This window comes from Vipera berus (genome assembly GCF_964194415.1).
Source record: "Vipera berus genome assembly, chromosome: 1".
Lineage (NCBI taxonomy): Eukaryota > Metazoa > Chordata > Lepidosauria > Squamata > Viperidae > Vipera > Vipera berus.
The window spans coordinates 253,859,992-253,884,968 of record NC_138202.1 but is presented as its reverse complement, the minus strand read 5'-3'; the positions used below and the strand labels follow the sequence as shown (position 1 = coordinate 253,884,968).

The window sequence follows — 24,977 nt, the reverse complement described above, 5'->3', positions numbered from 1 at the left end:
TATATATTGGGGGGGTAAATGATAAAGCATTCACAAGAAGATATTGCGCATTAATGAATATTTATGAATGACTGCAGTGGGGTTTTGTTTTGTTTTTTATGCATATTGCGGGAAGTGGTGTGTATCAGCTCCCTTCCATGTAAACCTAAAGTAAAAAAAGACGCTTATAGATGCTCCCTATTCTAACAGAACTTCTAACTGATACAAAGTTTAATGTCTTGAGCAAAACAAGTACAGTGAATTTGCATTTGAGGAACTTGCAACAGTTGACCCAATATTTTCACTGCATTAGAAATATATTCCTAGATTTGTGAACATTTATGATCCTAATCCATAAATAAATAGCATTACATTAAATTACGGCAGAAGGAAAAATGCTACACTGAACCTGCAGGAAAGCTGCAGGATGACCCTCTAAAATGATTTTTTGTTTTACAGTAATGCCAGCACACAGACCCAAAGCAATTATGCTCTCTCGTAACAAAGGCACTAATGTTCACAGTGCTTACCTGGCTCAACCCCAAATCATCCATCAATACTCTTTTCTCATCCAGTCCACTATCATGGTCCGCTTGAATAAATATACTCTGGAGGGGAGCTGATGCAGAGCAAATAATACGCACCTGGAACAAAGAAAAATGGCTGAAGTTCATCATTTAGAGAGTTCTTATTTCTCCCAAGTCCCAAAGATGCTTTTTCATGAGGCAACTGGACTTTTTTTTCTCTTAGAAGACGTTTCGCTTCTCATCCAAGAAGCTTCTTCAGCTCTGACTGGATGATGAGGAATGGAAGGATTGATGTTTATTCATTCATTCATTCATTCAATGTTTTCTTTTGTTTTTGAGCAGAATACTTTTGAAAGTCCACTTATAACAACTGAGGTAGGCAACAGATTTCTGATTTTGGTGGTATAAATTGCACTCCTGAACAATGCAGAAAGGGTATACAGGTGGCACTTTCATTCAGTTACAAATAACTTTTAATATTATAATATTTTTTTTATTATTTGTCTTATTTTTGCAACAGCTTTTAAAATAAAGAAACAAATATACACTAGATACTGAATTGCTATTTTCACCTCAATCAAAAAGGTACTTATTGTATTTACACGTCAGGCCATCGCACTATATCATCACTAACTCAAATTTAGATGACAGTCTGTTTTCATTCAGTTTTTAAAAATATTTTTGCCTTATACATTATTAAGATGCAGGGAAAAATCAGGTGAGGGATTCCAAAACCTTTCAGCTCAGGGAAAAAACCAAGAAGGCAGGGAAGCATGCATATATAATCCCTGTCAACTTCTTGGATTAGAGGCCTGTGGACAGCTGTTGGAATACAGGTCTAAAATACACACACACAAACACACACACACACACACACACACACACACACACACACACACAACCACTTCTTCATCCAGTAATGCCAGTCATTATCTTTCCTTCTAATACAAAAACTTTTAGATCCAGCTGTCCAAGAGCTCCAAAACACAGGAAAGCAAACCAGGTTTTCTTAGAAACTCCTCACTAGGGCTGCATAGATTCTTAAATGTCTACTACCCATTTTGGCATGACAGCTTACAGGTGGCAGCATTTTTCAGTCAATTAAAGCAAAAATTCCTGAAAAAATACTTGCCTGGCAGGAAAGAGATGCAAAGCAATTGCATTTTTTTTTAATGGACAGGTAATGGTCAAGGAATCTTTTCCAGCTTCCAACTTTTGAAAATCGCAGCAGGCTAGTAACACTAAACCCTTTGGGAAACACACTTTTTTTTTTCTTCAGGACTTCTGGAATGACTATAGTATGTGACATACTATGCTGCTGTCCATCCAGGAAAGGCCATGGAAAGAAGTTTTTTTTGGCAAAGATACCGGGACTTCTGTAAATGATCTCTAGATGTCTTAAATATAGCTCCAGGTGATCCTTGTTAATTTAAAACAAAGAGGCATTTCTAGGACCCTCTTTTTTAAATTTTGAGATGAGAATATATGCTAATTAGACAGTGCTTGAGGACAATAGCATCATTATGGATTCTTCTACATAACTGATATTATTTGTCCTTATGAGATTTACCTCAGAATGGAAACGTTTGGTTAGTTTTCTTTCCTTTAGCTTTTGGGAGGTATTGTAATAAATATGTCAAGCCTCTGAAAGACACAGTCATTAAGCATCCTCTCCTTTAATTGCAGTCTCACTATGGGTGCATTTGTTGGATTTCAGAGAAGCACATGTTAGTCTATTTGCTTCCTTTCCGATGCTTCTACTTTGTTCAATAGGAAAAGGATTACACTTGTGCATGGCTCTCTGCTGAGGGGAGTTATTAATAGAAGCCAGGCTGTTGGGAATTTTATTCTGACCTAAAGAGAACTCATTTGCATTTTCTGGGATCATGTATGGATAACAACATAATCAGACCATCTTCCCATTTCAAAGTAATTCTCACCCCACACGCAATTAGAAATTAAAATTAAAATGCAAGTATATATTTCAAATGAAATATAATTGAACATGCTATTTTGTGAGAAAATACATTTAAAGACACACACTTAAATACACAAGTTTGCGCAGCCATTTTAAAAAACCCGTCTGGCAACAGGAGAAAATAATCCTATGAATGTACCTATGAAAATAGAAAACTGACATGGAACAGAAATAGACTGATCTCTCCCTTCCTATGTCCATGAAAAAACAGATAAGAGTTCTTATGGGCCATAGTGACAGTAGCAGCAAGGGAGTCCTTGTTTTACTTTCTCTCGTGTTATCCGGGAAGGATAAGAAATCTCCATTGTAGTTTTTACTACCAAGCAGATTCCCTAGTGTGGTAGAAAGAAACATCACCCAATGGGTTAATCTTCCCCAGTGCTGCAGCTGCAGAGGTATAGTTTAAACTGTCACTACGTATTTGGGGGGACAATTAGGTTTCCTTTTTTCTTTTCCCGGAGAAGATTTAGTCAAAAGAACAGAACACGATCCTGGAATGAAAGGGATTGCAGAAGTGAACAAAGTTAGCCTACGGAAAGGAAGGTAAATCCTTCAGGAAAGTATTCAGGTAAAGGTGACCACTTGCGTGGAACTGTACGCTCACAAATGCAGGATGTCAGGATACAGCAAGTGAAATACAACATACAAGAAGCCCAAGGGATCACACAACAGAAGTCCACTGAGGCAGGCTAAAAGGACAAACTTGAGAGGGGGACAGTGATCTGCCTTAAAAAATGACGACCACCGGACAGTACAGTGCTGCTTAAAATTCACAAAAAGGATAGAAACACTGGTGTTCCTTCTCTAGGAGGTCAAACTCAGGAACTCTGGGGTTAGGTGATACTTGGGAAACAATGCTTGTGATAAAGTCCAAACACATTACACACGTGTAGCATTAGAGCAGGCATGTCAAACTCGCGATGTCACGTGACGTCGTGCGACGTATCGGAGCTTTTTCTCCATTGCCGGCAATGGGGTGGGTGCGGTTTTGTTGTGACGCGTCCGGCCCGCGGGCCGGCAGTTTGACACCCCTGCATTAGAGGAAAGGAGTAACCCCGCTTTGTTCTGCTAATAAAAAACATCTCTCTGACATCTGTTCATACAGAAGTGCTGTGCTGCTCAAGGAAATAAAACCAAAACCAGTGAGTGGCATTTGGTCAGCAGAAACTGTATTTTCTGGAAATGGCCCACATTTCTTGCTGAACTAGAGGGTATGTGCCCCTCTGTGTGTGCCCTTCTTTCCCAGTACATTTTTAAAAATAATTTAATCTCAATCGATATTTCCTGATTGCATAAATATTTAAGTGCACATCTATAATCACACATAAGGTGAAGCTTAATATCTTCCGTTACATTTTAAAACATCAGCTTAAATACAAAGAACCTTTTAAGTTGTTTTAATATTGCTGATTTTCCTTCCATGATTGAAACCTTCGTAAATCTAAGTGCAGCATTTATCATCACTATTTCATTAGAGGTTCCACAACTCAGACTAAAAGTAAGAGTACTTGTTTATTTTATGTTGAGTATCACTTTGGGGCAAACTCATTAACATTTTACTCACCTATGCGTTTTGGAAACTAAATCAACACATACTCACACGCGCAAAATAACCTGGAATAACTACCCACCAAAAGTCTGTAAGCGGCTTGAACAGAACTATTGTCCGGAGTCAAAACACTGTGCAATTTCTCAACAAAATTGGTTAAAACAATTTAATCGGATGAATTTGACACGAGAGGCAGCAGCAAAATAGACCGAATATTTTCTTTTATCTTAAAATTATTTGGAAAAGAATTCGGTAGATAGCAATGCTTTCGCTCTCCAGATAAAGTGCTCCCCACACCCCATATTATGATTCAGGGTCATTGAATGAAAATGTTTGGCAGGAGATCCAAGAAAGAAAAATCAAAGGCCAAATTAAACAATTTATCCTACCTTTTTAAATATTTGATCAGCTCAAGGTGGCAAATACAGGGAGGCAGTAAATTCTACTCCCACCTTAGCAACAGGCTGTGGGTGATGTTAGGCCAGTCACTCTTTCTCAATCTTAGGAAGCAGACATCAATGACAAAAATTTATCTCTCTTTGTGTGTGTGTGTGTGTGTGTGTATAGATTGGTAGTTATCTACATTTTTGAGATACAGATTATGCAGATAGGGTTTTCCACTGCAGAACATCAAATGAAGATGAAGGAAATCAGCATAATATCTGAGGTAAATGTCCTTACTATCCTTTTCCACATAAATCCAAACAAAAAGTCTAAAAAGGCCCCCTTACCATGAATGCCTCCGAAGTAGTCTAGGTTATGAAAGGCTGAAAACAAATTCACTCTCTCCTTTCGTCATCTTGAAACTCCAAACCGTGTCATCTTTAAAAAGTGATTAAGAAGAACTCTCCTGGGGGGGGGGGAAACTCTTCTTCCCCCTTTGGGGGAAACATTTTGTTTCTACTGTGCAAAGTTGTTTGAGTTATGCATATTTCCTCAGAGAGGAAGTTTAATCTGGGCTTTCCTGGGCTGATCTGCCTGCTTTTTTTAAAAAAAAATCTATAGTCTTCCATACAAACCTATAGGAATTTTGGAGGCAGGTATATCTGCACAAATGTTTGTTTGAAAATTTTGATGTGTCACATACCTTTCGTTTTTAATTTTTCAAGAGGCTGCTCTTGTAAGGGTTTTGTTTTCTTTTGCAACAAAACCAACAAAAGAATTTAATGGCATATTTTTATCCCATAGAAGGTTTAACCGCTCTGCCTTTTAGACTGTTTGAATGCCCAGTTTTGTTTTCCCTTTTTGTGAAGGTGCAATTCCATAAAGTGAGACACAAGACTTACACATTTTGCTTACAAATCCTAAAGTTGCCCATTTGTTGAATAAAAAACACTATGTGGAAATTCAGTCACATCTGCTTGGTTATCTTAATCCTAATCTTTACTAGTCACTGACAATGTTGCTGCTTTAGTGACTTCATCTAGCTTTAAAAAAAAAAGTAAAGGTTTTCCTGTCAGTCGTACCCGATCTGCACTGCGATGCTCATCTCCGTTTCTTGGCCAAGGCAGACAGCGTTGTCCAAAGACTATTTCCGTGGTTATTTGGCCAGCATGGCTATACCCCAAAGGTGTAGAGAATGCTGTTACTTTCCCACCAAAGTGGTATCTATTTATCTACTCACATTTGCATGCTTTCAAACTACTACACTGCATTAACAGAAGGAGAGAATCAAGATCACGTGAAGTGTTAATACCACTTTACAATGCCTTGGTAAGGCCACACTTGGAATACTGCATCCAGTATTGGTCACCACGATGTAAAAAAGATGTTGGAACGGTTGCTGGAATTGGGTATGTCTAGTTTAATGAAGAGAAGGATGAGGGGGGACATGATAACAGTGTTCCAATATCTCAGGGGTTGCCATAAGGAAGAGGGAGTCAAGCTATTCTCCAAAGCACCCGAAGGCAGGACAAAAAGCAATGGATGGAAACTAACCAAAGAGAGAAGCAACCTAGAACTAAGGAGAAATTTCCTGACAGTTAGAACAATTAATCAGTGGTACAACCTGCCTCCAGAAGCTGTGAATGTTCCAACATTGGAAGTTTTTAAGAAGAGACTGGACAGCCATTTGTCTGAAATGGTAGGGTTTCCTGCCTGAGCAGGGTTTTGGACTACTAGATGACCTCCAAGGTTCCTTCCATCATCATCATCGTCATCATCATCATCATTATGTGAGCAGGAGCTGGGGCAAGTAACAGGAGCTCACCCCATTGCGCGAAGCTCAGTTCTCGAACCTGGGCTGTCAGCTCTCAAGTTGACAAGCTCAGTGTCTTTAACTGCTGAGCCATTGTAAATTTAAATGCAGCTGGCAACTAAAGGAGAAAATGCAGTAATTTAAATACAATTAGACAACACATTAATCTTAACAGTCAAGGCTTGGATAGCTCACATGGTAATGCAGTGTGATCAATGCATATATGCTGATGCTTTGCCAGGCATTAATTAATTAATTAACATTCAGATTTGCAAAATAATTCAAGATGCACTCATCTTATAAGAACCTGCAAACCAAATGCTTACCTTTTTTTCATAAAAAGTATCAATGAGAGTGATGAAGCGTCGAGCTTGGGTTCTTTTTGCAATTGTAAGGAGAGGTATATTATGAACAAAAACCAGATCAAAATTCTTGGATATTTCCAAATAATCACTGGCTCCAAGAGGCTGAAATGGGAAATACAAAGTGGGAAACCAATAGATTGACAGTCGCATTTCAAAAGGAAACAAAAATGCTGACTTCTGTTTAAATCAGCTGAAAAATCCACTCACGTCAGTGAGAGAAAGTTCCTCAAGATGGTAAAAATTGGGTTTTCTTGTCCTAATCAATCAAATGCTTTTCCATTTTGCTTCCCCCTCAGAAAAGGAGAGGGAAAACTAAATATATGGATTTTAATAAACATGCACATTTTGTTCCAATTGATTAAAAGCATGCCTTTTCCTTTATTCTCATGTCTATACTGTAATAAAGTAGGATAAGACTGAAAAAAAAGGGGTAAGTTTAGCAAAACATCACTTATAGCACCAGAATCTTTTTTATTTGAACTACCCTGGACTCCGGGTCTATGAGAAGTTGCCACAGCCAACGCACTGCAGCCAACCCGGCATGGCCAACTCGCTGCCGGACAATTCGCCATGGCCAATTTGCCGTGGGGCAACTCATTGCAAGACAAAACTTACAGTAATATCAAAGAAATGTTGAAAAAGAATCATTAAAGAAAGGATGCAAAAGGAAGGACAGAATGAAATGTGAATGGTAAAAATTAAAATAATTTTTAATTTGTTTTAAATAATTAAATAGAATTGTTAAATTGTCTGCAGTGAGTTGTCCGGCAGCGAGTTGGCTGTGTCAAGTTGGCTTTGGCAAGCTGGCCATGGCGAGTTGGCTGTGGTAGTGAGTTGGCTGTGGCAAGTTGTCCCATTCCTCCCTGGATTAACACAGCTCACCTTCTATAACCGTTTCTGAACCGAAAGGTAAAAACTTATACAGGCAGTCCTTGGTTAATGACTATTCGTTTAGTGACTATTTGAAGTTGTGGAAGCACTGAACAAAAGGTATGTCTGGTCCCTGAAGTTATGGCCATTGCAGCATCTCATAATCATGTGCTAAAAATCTGGCTGCCTGGCAGCCAGTTCACAGTTACAATTGTCAGTGAGCTTCAACTCCCCTCCCCATCTCTGCCCTTTTGGCTGCCCTGCACAGTGGCACTCGTGGCAGTTCCACAGTTGAAGTAGAGGTCCAGGGCCCTCAGCAGTGTCAGCCAGCCACTATCAGCCATGTGCTTCAGCTCCAGCATCACTAAGTGCCACCCGAAGACCTGTCCTGTGGCCAGCCACCTGAGTGCCATAGGGTAAAGCCCCAGCCACTCCCATAGCCCTGTGCTCCACTGGCCTTCTCACCCACAGCTGACCTTCACCATCTTCTTCCTACTGCTGCTGACAAAGTGTGCCCAGTAGGGGAATTAATCAAATTTGCAGACGACACCAAGCTGGCAGGAATAGCTAACACCCCAGAAGACAGGCTCAAGATTCAGAAGGATCTCAACAGACTTGAACACTGGGCCCTAGCTAATAAAATGAAATTAAAATGTAGAGAAAAGTAAGGTTTTACACTTAGGCAAGAAAAACCTAACGGACAGGTAAAGAATAGGTGGGAAAAAGCAGTAACTGCAAGAGGGAAAGGGGTCCTAGTCGACAATCATTTAAATATGAGCCAGCAGTGTGCTACACTGCCCAAGAAGCCAATGCAGTCCTAGAGAGACAGTATCAAGATCATACGAAATCTTAGTACCACTTTATAACGCCTTGGTAAGATAACACTCGGAATACTGCATCCAATTTCGGTCGCCGCAATATATTAAAAAGATGTTAAGACTGTGGAAAGAGTTCAGAAAAGAGCAGAAAAGATGATAAGGGGACTGAAGCTAAAACATACGAAGAATGGTTGGAGGAACTGGATATGTCTAGTTTAATGAAAGGAAGGACCAAGGGTGACAGGATAGCAGTGTTCTAATATTTGAAGGGCTGCCACAAAGAAGAAGAGGGTCAACCTGAAGGCAGGAGAAGAAGTAATGGATGGAAACTAATCAAGTAGAGAAGGAACTAAAGAGAAATTTCCTGACAGTAAGAACAATTAACCAGTGGAATGGCTTGCCTCCAGAAGTTGCGGACAACCGTTTGTCTGAAATGTTAATATATAGGGTCTCCTCCTTGAGTGGTGGTGGGTTGAATTGGAGGACCTGTGGGGTCCTTTCCAATCCTATTATCCGATGTTCTATGTTCATACTGGTGGGTAGAATAGGAAAAACTATTCTTTTCTGTTTTGTCCTAAGCTTTCTAATAGCATTTTTGAATAGTTAAACACTTTTTGTATGTCTGCTTGCTGTTTTTAGCCGGGGTTTTTTAGTCTCACTTATCTTATTCACTGTTTTTCCTATGTTACATTATCTAGTCTAGTGTATTTTTATAGGGTAATTTACAGTAACTTTATCTTGATTTTATCCACTTCATCTCTAAAATAACATCAGCTTACCTAGCATATATTCTTATAGCTTTGACTTGTTATTGCTATTTTGATTTTTAGCACCCGTGGTAATCTTGATTATACTTTGATTGGGTTTGATAGTTTTCCCCTCTTCATGATTTGTTTTCTTTACTTTTTTGTTCTATGCTAGTCATAATAAACATTAAGTTTTTAAGTTGCAACTAGTTTATCACCAGATAATTTCATCTCTGCAGAAGTGCAGAAGCCCTGTGTCCAGGGATCTTGCGATCATTAATTTTGGAGAATATACAGTACAATGCCATTGAATTAAGAGCCTCCACAGAAGAAAACCTGTCACAAGAGCTTCTCAAAAGCATCGTTCTTGTCAACTGCCTTTCACAGCTGCCTCTTACAGCCACTGGAAGAGTGCTGAGCACATAGAAATAGAACCAGTTATAGAGTACATGCAGTGGTGGGATTCAGCCAGTTCGCACCACTTTGGCAGAACCGGTAGCTAATTTTTTGTTGCTCAGACCCAGAATGGACTTCCAAAAGTGGCATCTGCACAGAGAACCGGTTGTTCACATATTTGAATCCCACCACTGAGTACAAGACATGGGCAGCAGAGCTTAGGCGTCTTCACAAAGATATATACATCTCTTAGTAAGATCTGTGTTTGAATCGTATCAACAAACCAAACCACTTCTATTCTTAAAAACAAAATAAAGAAACAAGCACATAAATCTCACATAAATCAAAATCCAAGAGCGTTGTAAAAAGGAAATAAATTTTGAACTTGAAAAATGGTGGAATTCACAGGGTATAGCCTGATACTGCAGACATAGGAAGCTATTTTAACACTAGCAGTTAAGATTTATGTACCGGTCCATACTAAGTGGTTTACAGAGTCAGCATCTTGCCCCTAACAATCTGGGTCCTCATTTTACCCACCTGGAAGGCTGAGTCAACCTTGAGCTGATCAGGATCAAACTCCTGACAATGAACAGTGAGTTAGCCTACAAGACTACATTCTAATCACTGCGCCATGGCTCTTATACCATCAAATGTTAAATCCAGTTTGCTTAATACTGTCCATTTTGACACTGATGCTTTGACTCTTCACTATGCAATGAATATACTGAAATGATCCTTATTAAGCAGTTGTGAACAAAAAAAGCTGTCATATTTTATTCTTTGGATATGCAATAATATCCTTCCTTATGTTTCTTGAAAAACATCGCAATTGTCTTGAAAGAGCCAGACAAGTTACTGAAACTATCTGGAATCCAGGACTTTGTTTTCTATGAAGGATTGGTTCAGTATTGTAGGCTGCACAGCTTGTAATGGTGATGTGCTTTATTATGAAAATATTACCTCTTTGAAGAACATGCTGTCCTTTTTTAATAGCCTAGGTTTGAGAAAATATTTCTTAAATCATGTAATTTGCTCTGTAAATAGCCAGTGTGTTTGACCTGAATACTCAATGTAGTTCAGGTACCTTCTTTGAATGTAAATTTCCAATTCAAGTTTCAGATGAGCTTGCATGACATTGTTCCACCTTTTTATAATCATCTGAGAGGCCAACGACTGTAGGCCTCTGGATGTGGCAAAGTTATAAAACCAGCAACCTTATGGAGCAATAGCTACAATGACTAACACAGTGAGTTTTAGTTTACTAATGTTTGGAATTTTAAAGCTTCCCAAGCCTTATGTTTGCAACATACTGTAGAAAATGAATGTATGTGACTCTTTAAAAAGATAATTATTGGAATCATGCTCCATTGATGTTAGACTTTTGTCTAACATTGTCCTTGTCCTTCCCAGTCCTTCCTTGCAATTCTCTGATCAAATTTGGAGAGCAGGCATCAGCCAGCCCCTATTTATATTACACACTTAAATTAATTTTATGATGTTTTAACTTTTAGAAGTTAATAGAGAAAAGAAACTGTTGACTTTCCTGCAAGTAATAATAACTTTTGTGATTTACAAGTTGGTTTTCCGTCTTTTTGCTATCTTAGAAAAGATGGATGATGTGAGAGTTTCTACTGATAATCCTTAATGGAGGAGTTGTTGTTAGTTGTGAAGTCGTGTCCGACCCATCGCAACCCCATGGACAATGTTCCTCCAGGCCTTCCTGTCCTCTACTATCTTCTGGAGTCCATTTAAGTTCACGCCTACTGCTTCAGTGACTCCATCCAACCACCTCATTCTCTGTCATCCCCTTCTTCTCTTGCCCTCAAACTTTCCCAGCATTAGGCTCTTCTCCAGTGAGTCCTTCCTTCTCATTAGGTGGCCAAAGTATTTGAGTTTCAACTTCAGGATCTGGCCTTCTAAAGAGCAGTCAGGGTTGATCTCTAGGACTAACCAGTTTGATCGCCTTGCACTCCAGGGGACTCGCAGGAATTTTCTCCAGCACCATAGTTGAAATGCCTCAATTCTTTGGCGCTCAGCCTTTCTTATGGTTCAACTTTCACAGCCATACATTGCAACTGGGAAAACCATAGCCTTGACTATACGCACTTTTGTTGGCAGGGTGATGTCTCTGCTTTTTAGTATGGTGTTTAGATAAGTGCAATGGTGTGATGGTTTGAATATTCTTTGCCATTGCCTTTCTTTGGAATTAGAATGTAAACTGACCTTTTCCAATCCTGCAGCCACTGTTGAGTTTTCCATATTTGCTGGCAAATTGAGTGTAGCACTTTTACTGCATCGTCTTTTAAGGTTTTGAATAGCTCAGCTGGAATACTGTCACCTCCACTAGCTTTGTTGTTGCTCAGATTTCCTAAGGCCCATTTCACTTCACATTCTAGGATGTCTGGCTCAAGGTAAGTGATCACCCCATCGTGGTTATCAGAGATGCTAAACTCGTTCTTGTATAGTTCTGTGTAATTCTGCCACCTCTTCTTAATCTTTTCTGCATCTGTTAGGTCCCTGCCATTTTGATCCTTTTTCATGCCCATCTTTGCATGAAACGTTCCCTTCATATCTCCAATTTTCTTGAAGAGATCTCTGGTCCTCCCTATTCTATTGTTTTCTTCTATTTCTTTGCACTGTTCATTTAAGAGGGCATTCTTATCTCTTCTAGCTATTCTCTGGAATTCTGCATTCAATTGGGTGTATCTTTCTTTTTTTCCCTTGCCTTTTGCTTCCCTCCTTTCCTCAGCTATTTGCAAAGCTTCCTCAGTCAGCCATTTTGCTTTCTTGCATTTCTTTTTCTTTTGGATGGTTTTGGTTGCTATCTGTTGTACAATGTTGCGAACCTCTGTCCATAGTTCTTCAGGCACTCTATCAGATCTAATTCCTTAAATCTATTTGTCACCTCTACTGTATATTCAACAGGGATATGATTTAATTCATACCTGAGTGGCCTAGTGTTTTTCCCTACTTTCTTCAATTTAAGCCTAAATTTTGCAATGAGAAGCTCATGATCTGAGCCACAATCAGCTCCTGGTCTTGTTTTTACTGACTGTATAGAGTTTCTCCATCTTTGACTGCAGAGCACAGAGTCAATCTGATTTCTGTGTTGACCATAGGGTGATGGCCATGTGGAAAGCCATTTCTTGGGTTGTTGGAAAAGTGTTTGCTATGAACATCGTATTCTCTTGACAAAATTCTATCAGTCTGTGCCCTGCTTCATTTTGTACTCCAAGGCCAAACTTGCCTGTTATTCTGGTTATCTTTCCGCTTCCTACTTTAGCATTCCAATCCCCCATGATGATAAGGACATCATTTTTGAAGGAGTAGGATTTTACTAACATTAGGCTAGCTTCAAATTCATTCATGGCAATTCAACCTCATCTATCTGTTAGCCCATTTTAGTCTACAATCTAAGTGATTCCTTTTTCAATTTAACTGCCAAGTTAACAAAAGTACAACTGTCATTATCTCTGCTCAAGTTATTTTTAGAGGTATATATTAAAGAATTCTCAGAAATAATGAGCAATAGATATTTTTCTATTAGTGCCATATTCGGACGGTGATAGCTTTGAGTGTTTTTACATCTGAAGAAAGTGACAGCCTTCTCCTTTGCTGTGGAATTATTCATCAATAGCACTATCAGCTTAAAAAATTCATTATAAAAGAACAGAAAACTGAAGGAAGTACTACTATTTCTGAAATCTGTCCTGTGCTATTTATTTAGAGCTAAGAAAATGTACATCCAGACCTACTCATTGTTCTAATAGGCAAGACAATTATTGGCTTTAGCACTCTGGTGTTCCTTTATTTTATTTTGAATGGATTTCTGTTTCATTTATTTATTTAGAATTGATTACTTTTGTTAAGATGGCAATAATAAGGGTTAATTTGAATATTGCAAGCTGATTTTATAAGAAGCATCTCCAGCATCATCATTTGGACAGAGAATATAACCATGGAGGCAGTTGTGTTGATTTTACAATAATAAACATTTTGCAATTATTGTCAACGATAAAAACATTCCTTGTAGAATCCTTTTTTTAAATTTACTGTAAGCACTTGCATAATTAGAGTGTTCCAATATCTCAGGAGTTGCCACAAAGAAGAGGGAGTCAAGCTATTCTCCAAAGCACCTGAAGGCAGGACGAGAAGCAACGGATGGAAACTAGTCGAGGAGAGAAGCAACCTAGAACTAAGGAGAAACTTCCTGACAGTTAGAACATTTAATCAGTGGAACAACTTGCCTCCAGAAGTTGTGAATGCTCCAACACTGGAAGATTTTAAGAAGAGATTGGGTAACCATTTGTCTGAAATGGTATAGGGTTTCCTGCCTGAGCAGGGGGTTAGGCGACTTCCAAGGTCCCTTCCAACTCTTCTCTTCTCTTCTCTTCTCTTCTCTTCTCTTCTCTTCTCTTCTCTTCTCTTCTAGTCCAGTCCAGTCCAGTCCAGTCCATGCCATTCCTATTCCTATTCCTATTCAGCTCTAGATGCATTTCTTAAGGTTGCTGGTGAACAATCCGTTTTCAGATTATACACCTTCTTCAATACCAATAAAACAGCAAACAAAACAATAAAATATAGATCTCCAGAATTATAACCTTCACTTATAACATATGCATATCCTGTTTTAGAATCATAACCTTGGAGGGAATCATTCAGGCCACAGAGTCCAATATCCTGCACAGTTTAGGAATCCAGATTAAAGCATCCCTGATAGATGACTGACAGGCATGAACTTTTAAAAAAAAAGCACACTCACTGAGGAGGAGCCCAGATTTGGCTGGGATTGATATTAGCTACTATTGGCTAATGCTCCCCACCATAAGTAACCATCTCTTTTCCATCCTATTCCTGATCTATGACTTACACACACACACACACACACACACACACACACACACACACACACAATTTAACATATATACATATGGTTAGGTGCATGTCTAATGTTTGTGCTGTTGTTTTTAAAACAAAACAAAACAAAAACTGTACAATTCCTTAGAGTAGTATAGTTAGAAGCAGCTTCTATAAATGGAAAAAAGGAAACGAACAGGTATTGGTTCCCCTTATACTTAAGACCATTACTAAGTCTGCACCGGTTCACTCTGTTCTTACTGCGATACTGTAATCTTTGCTCATACTTAATTATATCAAAAAGTTATTGCTACCATCAGAGGGCGTATTTGCTACACAGACATATAGTTTCAAGGGTTTTGCTGTTTAAAGAGATAGCTACAAAAGTATAGAGTAGGATGTTATTATCAAATTTTCTGGGCTTATTTAAAAATCATCTATATTTCAGATGGTAAATTTTTAATAAACATAGATTGGTAGCTTTAAGTTAAATTACACATACTAAAGAAAACCTTAAATCTATGGTCTGATAAGAAAACACTAGTTTTCAGTGATCATAATAACTTAGCTGTTAAGTTGTTGCAAAAATGTAGTTATGAGCAAATAAACATTTATTATTATAATAAATATATACAGCCACATTCAGTCATCCCTTCCCACATAATTATTTGGAACTCCACAACTAATTATGTCAAGCCACTGTCAGCTTTGACCTCTTACGTTCAATTGTTTTCTATGAAATTAGGAACAAGATTTTAAAAAAACCCTCACCTATCAGAGATTCATAATTTTAATTTAAGTAACTGTGATTAGCTATAACTATGATTGAGAGAAACAAACAGAGAAATGCTGCTCTGACAAGCCCTTATGAAGAAATATTCCAAGTCAGAATTTGGTGGATAGAACTGAGATTTTAAAAAGTGGATGTTTTCATACTCCTTCGGGCATATAGGTGCAAAAAGACTAAAGCCTGATTCAGTTTCTTCATGCTTGTCTAGTTCGTTTAAGGAGTCAGAATTCAATCACGTATTAACAGCCTAAGTTTCCACACATAATTATGAAGTAGAAATATAGCAGAAACTAAATATCAGCAGACTTAAGGGAAAGGACCACATTCTCACAAGGGAGAAAATCTGGCATATCATTAATATTAATCTCAATTTGTACTTTCAATTCTTATGTTTTCTAACACTTTACTTTTATTAAAAAATAGTGTGTTTATGCTATTTTAAATAAAAAGTCAGCCTCTGTTGCTGAGCTTACAGACACAATGCCCTGAAATGCAATGGACTTCATAAATACAAATCTTGAGCAAAAGGAATTACTCTTTTTTTAAAGAAAAATCTTTCTGAACCAGTCTTCTGAACAAATGAAAGGAACTAATGTCACAAGGAATTTTCCCCCTAAACAGTGAGGCAGCATTGGAGGAATACAAAAAGTCAACTTACATCCCGGTTGTTCACCAACCACTCGAAGTTACAACGGACTCCCTCCCAAAGATATTTACGACCCAGTTTTGAAGTACCATTGTCACCTTCCCGCAGTCACCTGACCACATTTTGAGTGCTCAGCAAAATAAACCCACATTTACAGCTGTTTGCAACATCCCATGGTTACATGACTGCGATTTACAATGTTTTTGCCAGAAATCAGCATTTACTTCTAGTTTCTGGCAAAACCTGGCCCACAGTGAACAATGGGTTTAATGGCCATAGTGTTAGCCACTGCCACAAAAAAGTCATAAAATGGGTCTAGTCAGCTGTGAGCTGCCTTACAAGTGTCGAAACTTAATTGACAGGCTCAATTATGGTTGTATGTTAAGGATAACCTCCACAGCGTTATATATTCTGATACTTTTTTTCAATTTAAACATGTATTTTGACCATATTCTATGCAGTGTTGTAAGTCCAAGATAAAGCCCCTTTTTTCTGTAGGCACTTGAATGTCAAAAGCAGGACTGGGCGATATGATTCCTGCCTGTTGACTGTCCCTAACATCTCTCATAGTCTCACTACTCATCAAGAATGCTTCCCCAGGACCTATTTTTCAGTCAAAGCAACTTGTATACATACCATGGGCAGCAAGGAAGACAGACATGCCCTTTCTTTGCATGTCCAGAGCCTTCTTCAAGGAAGAGAAGAGAAGAAAGGTGGGCACTTGAAATTGCTATGTTGCAGCTAACCCTCCTAAATGTCATAAAAAGGGGGGATAAAGAAAAAAAAACCCTGACCTCCAGTAAATGTACTGGTTTGGCAGCACAAAATGATTTAGGGAGAAACAATTGCCAGAAGGGAGACCAAGATATGCGAACATGACTTGAAAGCAACTTTTTTTTAAAATTCCATTTATATCCCGCCCTTCTCCGAAGACTCAGGGCGGCTTACAAGCTTAGCAGTAGCCTTCATTCTATGTATATGCCTGCTTATTAGGGCTTTTAGGAAGTGAGATGAGATTAGGAGTTTAGAAGTTCATCTACAGAGTTTAAACCAGAATTATTTTTGTTAGGCATAATTGTAGGTAATTACAAGAAAGAGTGTATATATTTAATTTTACATATATTAACTGCAGCAAGAATTGTATCTACCAGTGGAGGAAGTGTTAATTAAAAAAAATCCTAGTGTGCAGAAATGGACAGATTAACATTGAAAATGAAAGAGAAAGAAGATTCAGTTTACTTTAGAACATGAGGTACTTGTTATAATTGGCTAGAAAAACGAGGTAGAGAGAAAGGAACTTAATATATATTAGTAAACTAGAAGGAAAGTGCAAAGGTTGGGTTGAAACTTAACATTAAGAAAACCAAGATCATGGCATCCGGCCCTCTCAATTCCTGGCAAATAGATGGGGAAGAAATGGAGGTAGTGACAGATTTTATTTTCCTGGGCTCCAAGATCACCACAGATGGGGACTGCAGCCAAGAAATTAAAAGACGCTTGCTCCTCGGGAGGAAAGCCATGTCAAATCTAGACAGCACACTCAAAAGCAGAGACATCACCCTATCAACAAAAGTGCGTATAGTCAAGGCTATGGTCTTCCCAGTTGCAATGTATGGCAGTGAAAGCTGGACCATAAGAAAGGCTGAGCGCCAAAGAACTGAAGCCTTTGAACTATGGTGCTGGAGAAGACTCCTGCGAGTCCCTTGGACTGCAAGGCGATCAAACCGGTCAGTCCTAGAGATCAACCCTGACTGCTCTTTAGAAGGCCAGATCCTGAAGTTGAGACTCAAATACTTTGGCCACCTAATGAGAAGGAAGGACTCACTGGAGAAGAGCCTAATGCTGGGAAAGATTGAGGGCAATAGAAGAAGGTGGCTGGATGGAGTCACTGAAGCAGTAGGCGTGAGTCTAAATGGACTCCAGAAGATGGTAGAGGACAGGAAGGCCTGGAGGAATGTTGTCCATGGGGTCGCGATGGGTCGGACACGACTTCGCAGCTAACAACAACAACAAACCAGACATTGAAACCCAGACAAGATGTTGCTGATAATATTTTAAGCACTTGTGATTATAAAAAACATATATATAGTTGTTGTTGTTAGCTGCGAAGTTGCGACCCCATGGACAACGTTCCTCCAGGCCTTCCTGTCCTCTACCATCTTCTGGAGTCCATATATATATATGAAATATGCCTCGGTTCAGACTAAGTCAGCTTGTTTTATTGAATAAGCTGTGGTTTATAAATCATAATTGCTAGGTTCATTAAACCACACAAGCTGTCTAGCATGATATGTAGGTCAGAAGAAGGGGTATTATTTGTATTGGCAAGGTTCAGTATAGATATAAATTATTTATTTTTCTGTCCTTTGGCTGTTTCATCAAAACATTATACTGTATGTTCAAACGATGTTTTTGCCTTTAGCTTCACCAATTTGGCTTTCCAAGAAGCAGAGATTTTGTTGTAGCATTTTGTGACTACCCACTGACCTTGACAACCAGTACATATTGTTCAAAACCCGGATGTTTTCATAAGCCAAAAAAGGTTCAAAACCCTTCCATCTTCTTGCAAAATATTGTCGCTTGCTGAAAACCAAATGCTCTAGGAGATATTTTGGTCCGATTCATGAAAACAGCTAAGTCCGAGGTATTAATACATCAACCGTTTCTTTTCTTTTTTTTAAAGGCACTGACATTAAATATCACAGTTTACTTTGAAGAGAAACATCCTGTACCTGCTTTTTCATCTTGTTAAGTGTTTATAGTTCTACTCTGCAATTCAGTTGCGATGGTTGCTATAAACTCAAAGGAGATCTGAAGGCTTATTTGGAGCAGGGATATGATCAAAACAGACCTGAAAAGCCCAACCAGGCTTGATGGTGTACTCACTTTGTCACACAGCTCTTCAAATGTGAAGTCTGCAATGGTTCCACATGCTTTATTCACTCTCAGTCCTCTGCCTTGTACTTTTAAAATCCTTGGTCTAGTTACTATGGGAACATGAACAAAGACTCAATCTTGTCTGGATAATTACTATAAAACTCATCTCTTACAGATAGGAAATGCATAGCTTGATGAATAATAGCACATGATTCAACACATAAATTAGACAAAATGCTGATACAATGGCTGCCACTTGAGTGTGGCATCAACCCATACACAGCAGTAGAACTTATTAATTGGTCAGTGGAGATTGGGCATTGTGTTCTAAATGTATTCTCTTTCAAGAGAAATTAACTTACGTACAATCATTTTGTTTTTGAGCCAGCTCATCAAACAACTTATCCATGACAGCCTCCACATCAGCTTCACTTGTGCTACAGTGAAAAGAATAATAGAATATGAAATTAATAACACTTGAAGCCAACATCAAACAGCTGCCTGAGCTTGCTTAGCTTTCTGCCCATATAAGAGAGAGAGGGACACACACACAGAGAGAGGATGAACAGGATGTTATGTTGTAAATACAAACATTAGATTTAGAATTCACTTAAAAAGCGGAGAACATTAACTCTCAGGTAGATAATTTCATTTTATTTACATTCATTGAAAGACTTCTACATTTAAAGCCGTCTCCATTAATATGACAATGCAAGCAAGGCCATCCATGCTGTAAATGCACACAATGAGACAGGCATAGTTCTGTATCTTACAAAAAAGGTAAAAGCTGATTTGACATCTGAGGGGGAACCCTTTGGAATTAGGTGTATTCATAACACACACAACACTTGAAATAGATTGGAGTAAAACCAATCTCTCCTCTGTTAGCTACTGGAGTCCAGAATCAAGATTACAACCATAAGGCATATTAGAACAGGGGTCCCCAACCACCAGTCCGTGGACCGGTACTGGGTCACGGCATGCCAGCAACCAGTTTGCACAAACAAGCAAAGCTCCATCCACGGGATGCAGGCAGCATACAAAACCATGCACCCTCCGGTCCGCGAAAAAAAGCTCTCTCCACGGAACCAGTCCCTGGTGCCCAAAAGGTCGGGGGCCTCTTTTTTAGAATATCTACAACTCTTCTGAATATAATTTAGTTGATATATTCAAGGAGTTTATCGAAAGAAGTCTTTTTTACTTTTAACCAAGTCACCCAATATTTACAGTTCCTTTTATCAATTAAAAAAAATAAATTATGCAATACTTTGCCTAAAATTTAGAATGTGCTCAAAATTTAGAATGTAACAGCAGTTGCTGAAATTTCCAAATCAGATGCCTCTGGGATATCCATTGGTAGAACTAGAAGTTGTGTTTCAACCTTGCCATTATGCAAACTTAGACAGCTGTCCTGAGCTGGACTACCCTTTTTGCCATGTCAGTGTATATATTATTATATCCTTGTATTTTTTACTTCGTGGAAGTAGAGAACTATTCACTTCACAGGAAATTTTTATTTCCTCAACTGTCTATGAGGGGTCTTTGGTCTCCAAGGACTGGACACAACCACAGCCTGGAGTTTTTGAGGATGTGCTGATGTCTAGAGTCCCCCCCCCCCCAAATCTTCTGAGCATCAATACTGCAAATGAGCATGGCTGCAGCCATTTTCCTTCTCATTTTAGGTTGCCACCTAGAACAGAGGGAGGGGGGTTGCCCAGGTGCTTTGCTAGTCAAAATAATCTTTTGTTCCATGGGAACCAAGGTCATCGGCTGCTCCCGAGACTAGGGACTGGGAATTTCATAAAAAGCCCAGCAAACAATCATATTGGGGAATGTAGCTGCTTACATAGCTTTTGTGGGTGGGACATTTAACTCTGTATTGGAAATTTGTTGCTTGTGTATCGAGACTTGGTTTCACTCTTGACCATGCCGATACTTTATAACTAATAAACATGTTCTTTGAGGAACTTGCAAGCCTCAGAGTTCTGCTTTATTCCTCTCTGTCTGTCGAAACCATGACATTGAACTTAAAAAAAGAGAAATGTTAAAGACAGGATATATTATATCCTGGTTCAGCTGCGCTGGCCAGCATCTGTTCCAATTTTGCCATTCTGCCTTCCCCCGCCCGCCCCACCTGCCAATCATCTCTGTCTTGCAATGTGCGGCTGTCTGACGTCGTTGCCAGATCACTCCCACCCGCTGTCCTGCTTGGCCGCGCTGTCAACATGCCGTATAGTTACGCTAGTTGGTAACCCTCTGTGTTTGTTGCACCGGTCGCGTTGGGCTGTTGTCCCCTCCTTGATCTCATATTGGGTTCAGATCGTGGAGTGATCCAGCAACGACACTGGACAGCTGCGCACTGCAAGACAAAGATGATCGGCAAGCGGGGCAGGCGGGGGGAAGGCAGAACGGCAAAATTGGAATGGATCCTGGCCAGCACAGCTGAACCAGGATCAATACAGTTAATTATGGGAGTGTGAGGGGTGGGTAGACCTATGACACGTTCAATGACTAGACCGTTAACATCTACAGGGCTATAAGAATGAGTGCCGCCAGATACTAGCACACACTTTGATAACATCAACAGTGGTTTGATGAAAGCTTAGTATTTAATAAAGTCTTTTTTTTTGTCCCGGAATTTAGTTGTTGTTGTGGAAAAATAGGAGAAAAGTATATTGGGTATGCTTGCCACCTTGAGTTATTTGTAAAAATAATAAAGGCAGGATACAAGTAAATATATAAATAAGATTTAAGATTTAAGATTAAGATTTATTGAGATTTTTATACCGCCCTTCTCCCAAAGGGACTCAGGGCGGTTCACAGGGCATAAATATAAACAACAGTACAAACATTAAAAGATAATTAAATTAATGCCCAAGTTAAAACCAGAATAATAAAACAAACCTATAAACAACCCAAGTACCCCCATCAGGCCAGACCCGCTAGTTCGAATAAATGGGTCTTCAACCCGCGACGGAAGGATCGGAGGTCTGATGCCATCCGGAGCTCAACCGGCAGTTGGTTCCATAACGCCGGAGCACCCACAGAGAAGGCCCTCCCCCTGGGGGCCACCAGTCGACATTCCTTGACAGGAGGCACCCTGAGGAGGCCCTCTCTGTGGGCGCGCACAGGGCGGAGGGGAGTCGACGCCGGCAGCAGGTGGTCCTCGAGGTATCGCGGACCCATGCCATGTAGGGACTTAAAGATCATAACCAAAACCTTGAACCTTACCCGGAAGACAACTGGTAACCAATGCAGCTCACGGAGCAAAGGTGTAACATGGGAGTACCGGGAAACTCCCAAGACAACTCTCGCGGCCGCATTCTGTACCAGTTGGAGCCTCCGAGTAGTCTTCAAGGGAAGTCCCATGTAGAGAGCGTTACAGTAGTCTAGGCGAGAGGTCACGAGCGCATGAGTGACCGTACACAAGGCCTCCCGGTCCAGATAGGGCCGCAACTGGCGCACCAGGCGAACCTGGGCAAAAGCCCCCCTAGTCACGGCCACTATGTGATCCTCCAAAGTGAGTCGTGAATCTAGGAGGACTCCCAAGTTGCGAGCCCTATCCACAGGGGGTAAAAGCTCACCCCCCATAGAAAGAGGTGGAACATCCCAGGTGTCTCGGGAAGCCGGAATGTACAGCCACTCAGTCTTGTCAGGGTTGAGTTGAAGTCTGTTCCTCCCCATCCAGACCCGAACCGCCTCCAGGCAACGGGACATCACAGCGAGGGCATCACTGGGGTGGTTTGGGGTCGAAATAAAAAGTTGGGTATCATCAGCATATTGATGATACCCAACTCCAAAACCACGAATGATCTCACCCAGCGGTTTCATATAGATGTTGAACAGGAGAGGCGAGAGGACCGACCCCTGAGGAACTCCACAAGCGAGAGTCCTAGGGGTCGACCTCTGCCCCCCTGCCAACACCGACTGCGAGCGTCCCAGGAGATAGGAGGAGAACCACTGAAAAACCGTGCCTCCCACTCCCAATCCCCTGAGACGCTGCAGCAGGATACCATGGTCGATGGTATCGAAAGCCGCCGAGAGGTCTAATAGGACTAGGACAGAGGAATACCCCCTATCCCGAGCCCTCCAGAGATCATTCACCAGAGCGACCAATGCCGTCTCCGTGCTGTGCCCGGGCCTGAAACCCGATTGGTAAGGGTCCAGATAATCCGCTTCATCCAGGACCAGAGGGAGCTGATGCGCCACCACACTCTCAACAACCTTCGCAAGAAAGCGAAGGTTGGAGACTGGACGAAAGTTGTTCAATACAGCTGGGTCCAAGGCAGGCTTCTTGAGGAGAGGTCTCACCACCGCCTCCTTCAAGATGGTGGGGAAACAACCCTCACTCAAAGAAGCAGATATAACCGCCTGGAGCCAGCCTCGTGTCCTCTCCCTAGCTGCATAAACCAGCCAAGAAGGGCACGGGTCCAATAAACATGTGGTGGAACTCAGCTTCCCCATAATCCTGTCCACTTCATCAGGGGTCACAGAATCAAACTCCTCCCAGATAACATTGACAAGACCGCCCGTGTCCTGATCGTCAGACTCTGCCCAGCTGGAGTCCCAACTTCACTTCCTCACACACTGCCACTTAGAAAAGGGTAGAGGAGAACAATTTTCTTCTTTTCTCTTCATCCTTAGATGGCAAAATATCTTGGTCACTCCCTGATAACCAATACTGAAAGGTATAATATTTATTTCTTTCATTAGATTTCCATTTCATCCTCCTTCAGGATTTCATGCAGCATATATACGATGCTCCCTCCTTCATTTTTCTCAAAAACCAAAACCTAATCACATTGACTGTTGAAAAAGGAAGTGAATGGCCCAAACTCATCCGGTAGCCTCTACTGTTGAGGGTAAACTGGACTGGGTATATCCTTTGTCTTAGTCCAACACTTTAGTCATTTGTCACATTGGTTCCTAGATGTTAAGAGTGGCATCACCTTCACGATTCCTTCCTATTGCAATCTTTCATGCCCGTACAAATTACGCTTGGTGACAACTATTATGTATTAGGCTGATAATGATAAAAATCATGCTTGCTGGGAATTGTAATCCCAACATATCTGGGACAAAATACACATAAGAAACATGTTTATTAAGAGTGCGACATTAAAATTAGCTTCCTATAATTCTTGCGTATGAACTGGCACGCAATGCTGTTTCATTGTATTCTTTCTCCCAAGCATCTACAGTATATATACTACACTGTAGTAAGATGCAATCTAGCCTCAGCATATCTTAAAATGACTCCTTCCCAAAATATGCTGTGGGAGATCCATTGGCGGGTTAGATGGTAATACAGTTTGTTTAGTGACTGTTTGAGGTTACAACGGCACTGGAAAAAGTGATTTGCGATCGTTTTTCACACTTATGACCATTGCAGAATCCCTATATTCATGTGATCAAAATTCAGATGCTTGGCAACTGACTCATATTTATGATCACTGCCATGTCCTAGGGCAGGGGTAGGCAACCTCGGCTCTTTTATGACTCATGGACTTCAACTCCCAGAATTCCTGAGTCAGCTATGCTGACTCAGGAATTCTGGGAGTTGGAGTCCATGAGTCATAAAAGAGCCGAGGTTGCCTACCCCTGTCCTAAGGTCATATGATCACTTTTGCAACCTTCTGACAAGCAAAGTCAATCGGTAAACCAGATTCACTTAGCAACCATTTTACTAACTTAACAATCGCAGTGATTCACTTAATAACTATGGCAAGAAAAGTTCTAAATGGGGCAAAACTCACTTAACAACTGTCTCGCTTTGCAACACAAATTTTGGGCTCAGTTATGGTCATAAGTCAAGGACTACCTGTATTAAAGACACTTATTTATTGCTTACCATAAATATAGATTTGTAGAATATTTAAATAGTAGTATAGATAGTCCAAAGGAAAGAATACAGGGTTGGATTAAGAATGCTTTTTTTTGCTAGTGGAGAACAATTTTTTTTAAATCCTTAAAGTCATATAAAACAATACCATAATAAAAGCCAGAAGAAGATTTATTTTTCTATTGAGTTGATTAAAACCACTTTCCGTTTTAGATATTAGAACAACTTTATATCACATATACTTGTATTCCCAAATTGCTCCAAGAGTAAACTATCATTAGGGGAACAGAAATCATAGCTATACAGATAAATTGTACTGATGGGTTGTATTATAGCTTCATTTTTATCATTATCAGAAATACAGAATTCTGAAGTCACTCAACACTCTAGATACAAGTAGATCATCTGTCAAAATAAGACAAAGTTTTGAATCCACAAATGTTAACACCAAATAGTAAATGAGTCCCTATTTGTATAAATAATTACTTTACTACAATAAGGATGCTCGTTTATTTATCAGGGAATTAAGCACTCTTT

At 39.9% G+C, this 24,977-nt stretch overlaps 1 protein-coding gene across 2 annotated transcripts in view; it reads right to left on the bottom strand.

Annotated features, from left to right (window-relative positions):
* The window catches only part of AFG1L (AFG1 like ATPase), a 72,953-nt gene that overhangs the window by 6,152 nt on the left and 41,824 nt on the right, over nt 1–24,977 (bottom strand). For both annotated transcript variants that reach the window (XM_081313858.1, XM_081313859.1), the window contains exons 9-12: nt 18,965–19,035; nt 18,608–18,708; nt 6,557–6,697; nt 510–623 (exon numbers count right to left, since the gene is read on the bottom strand). In XM_081313858.1, the coding sequence (XP_081169984.1) occupies nt 510–623; nt 6,557–6,697; nt 18,608–18,708; nt 18,965–19,035 (427 nt within the window). The remainder of the gene's footprint in view (nt 1–509; nt 624–6,556; nt 6,698–18,607; nt 18,709–18,964; nt 19,036–24,977) is intronic.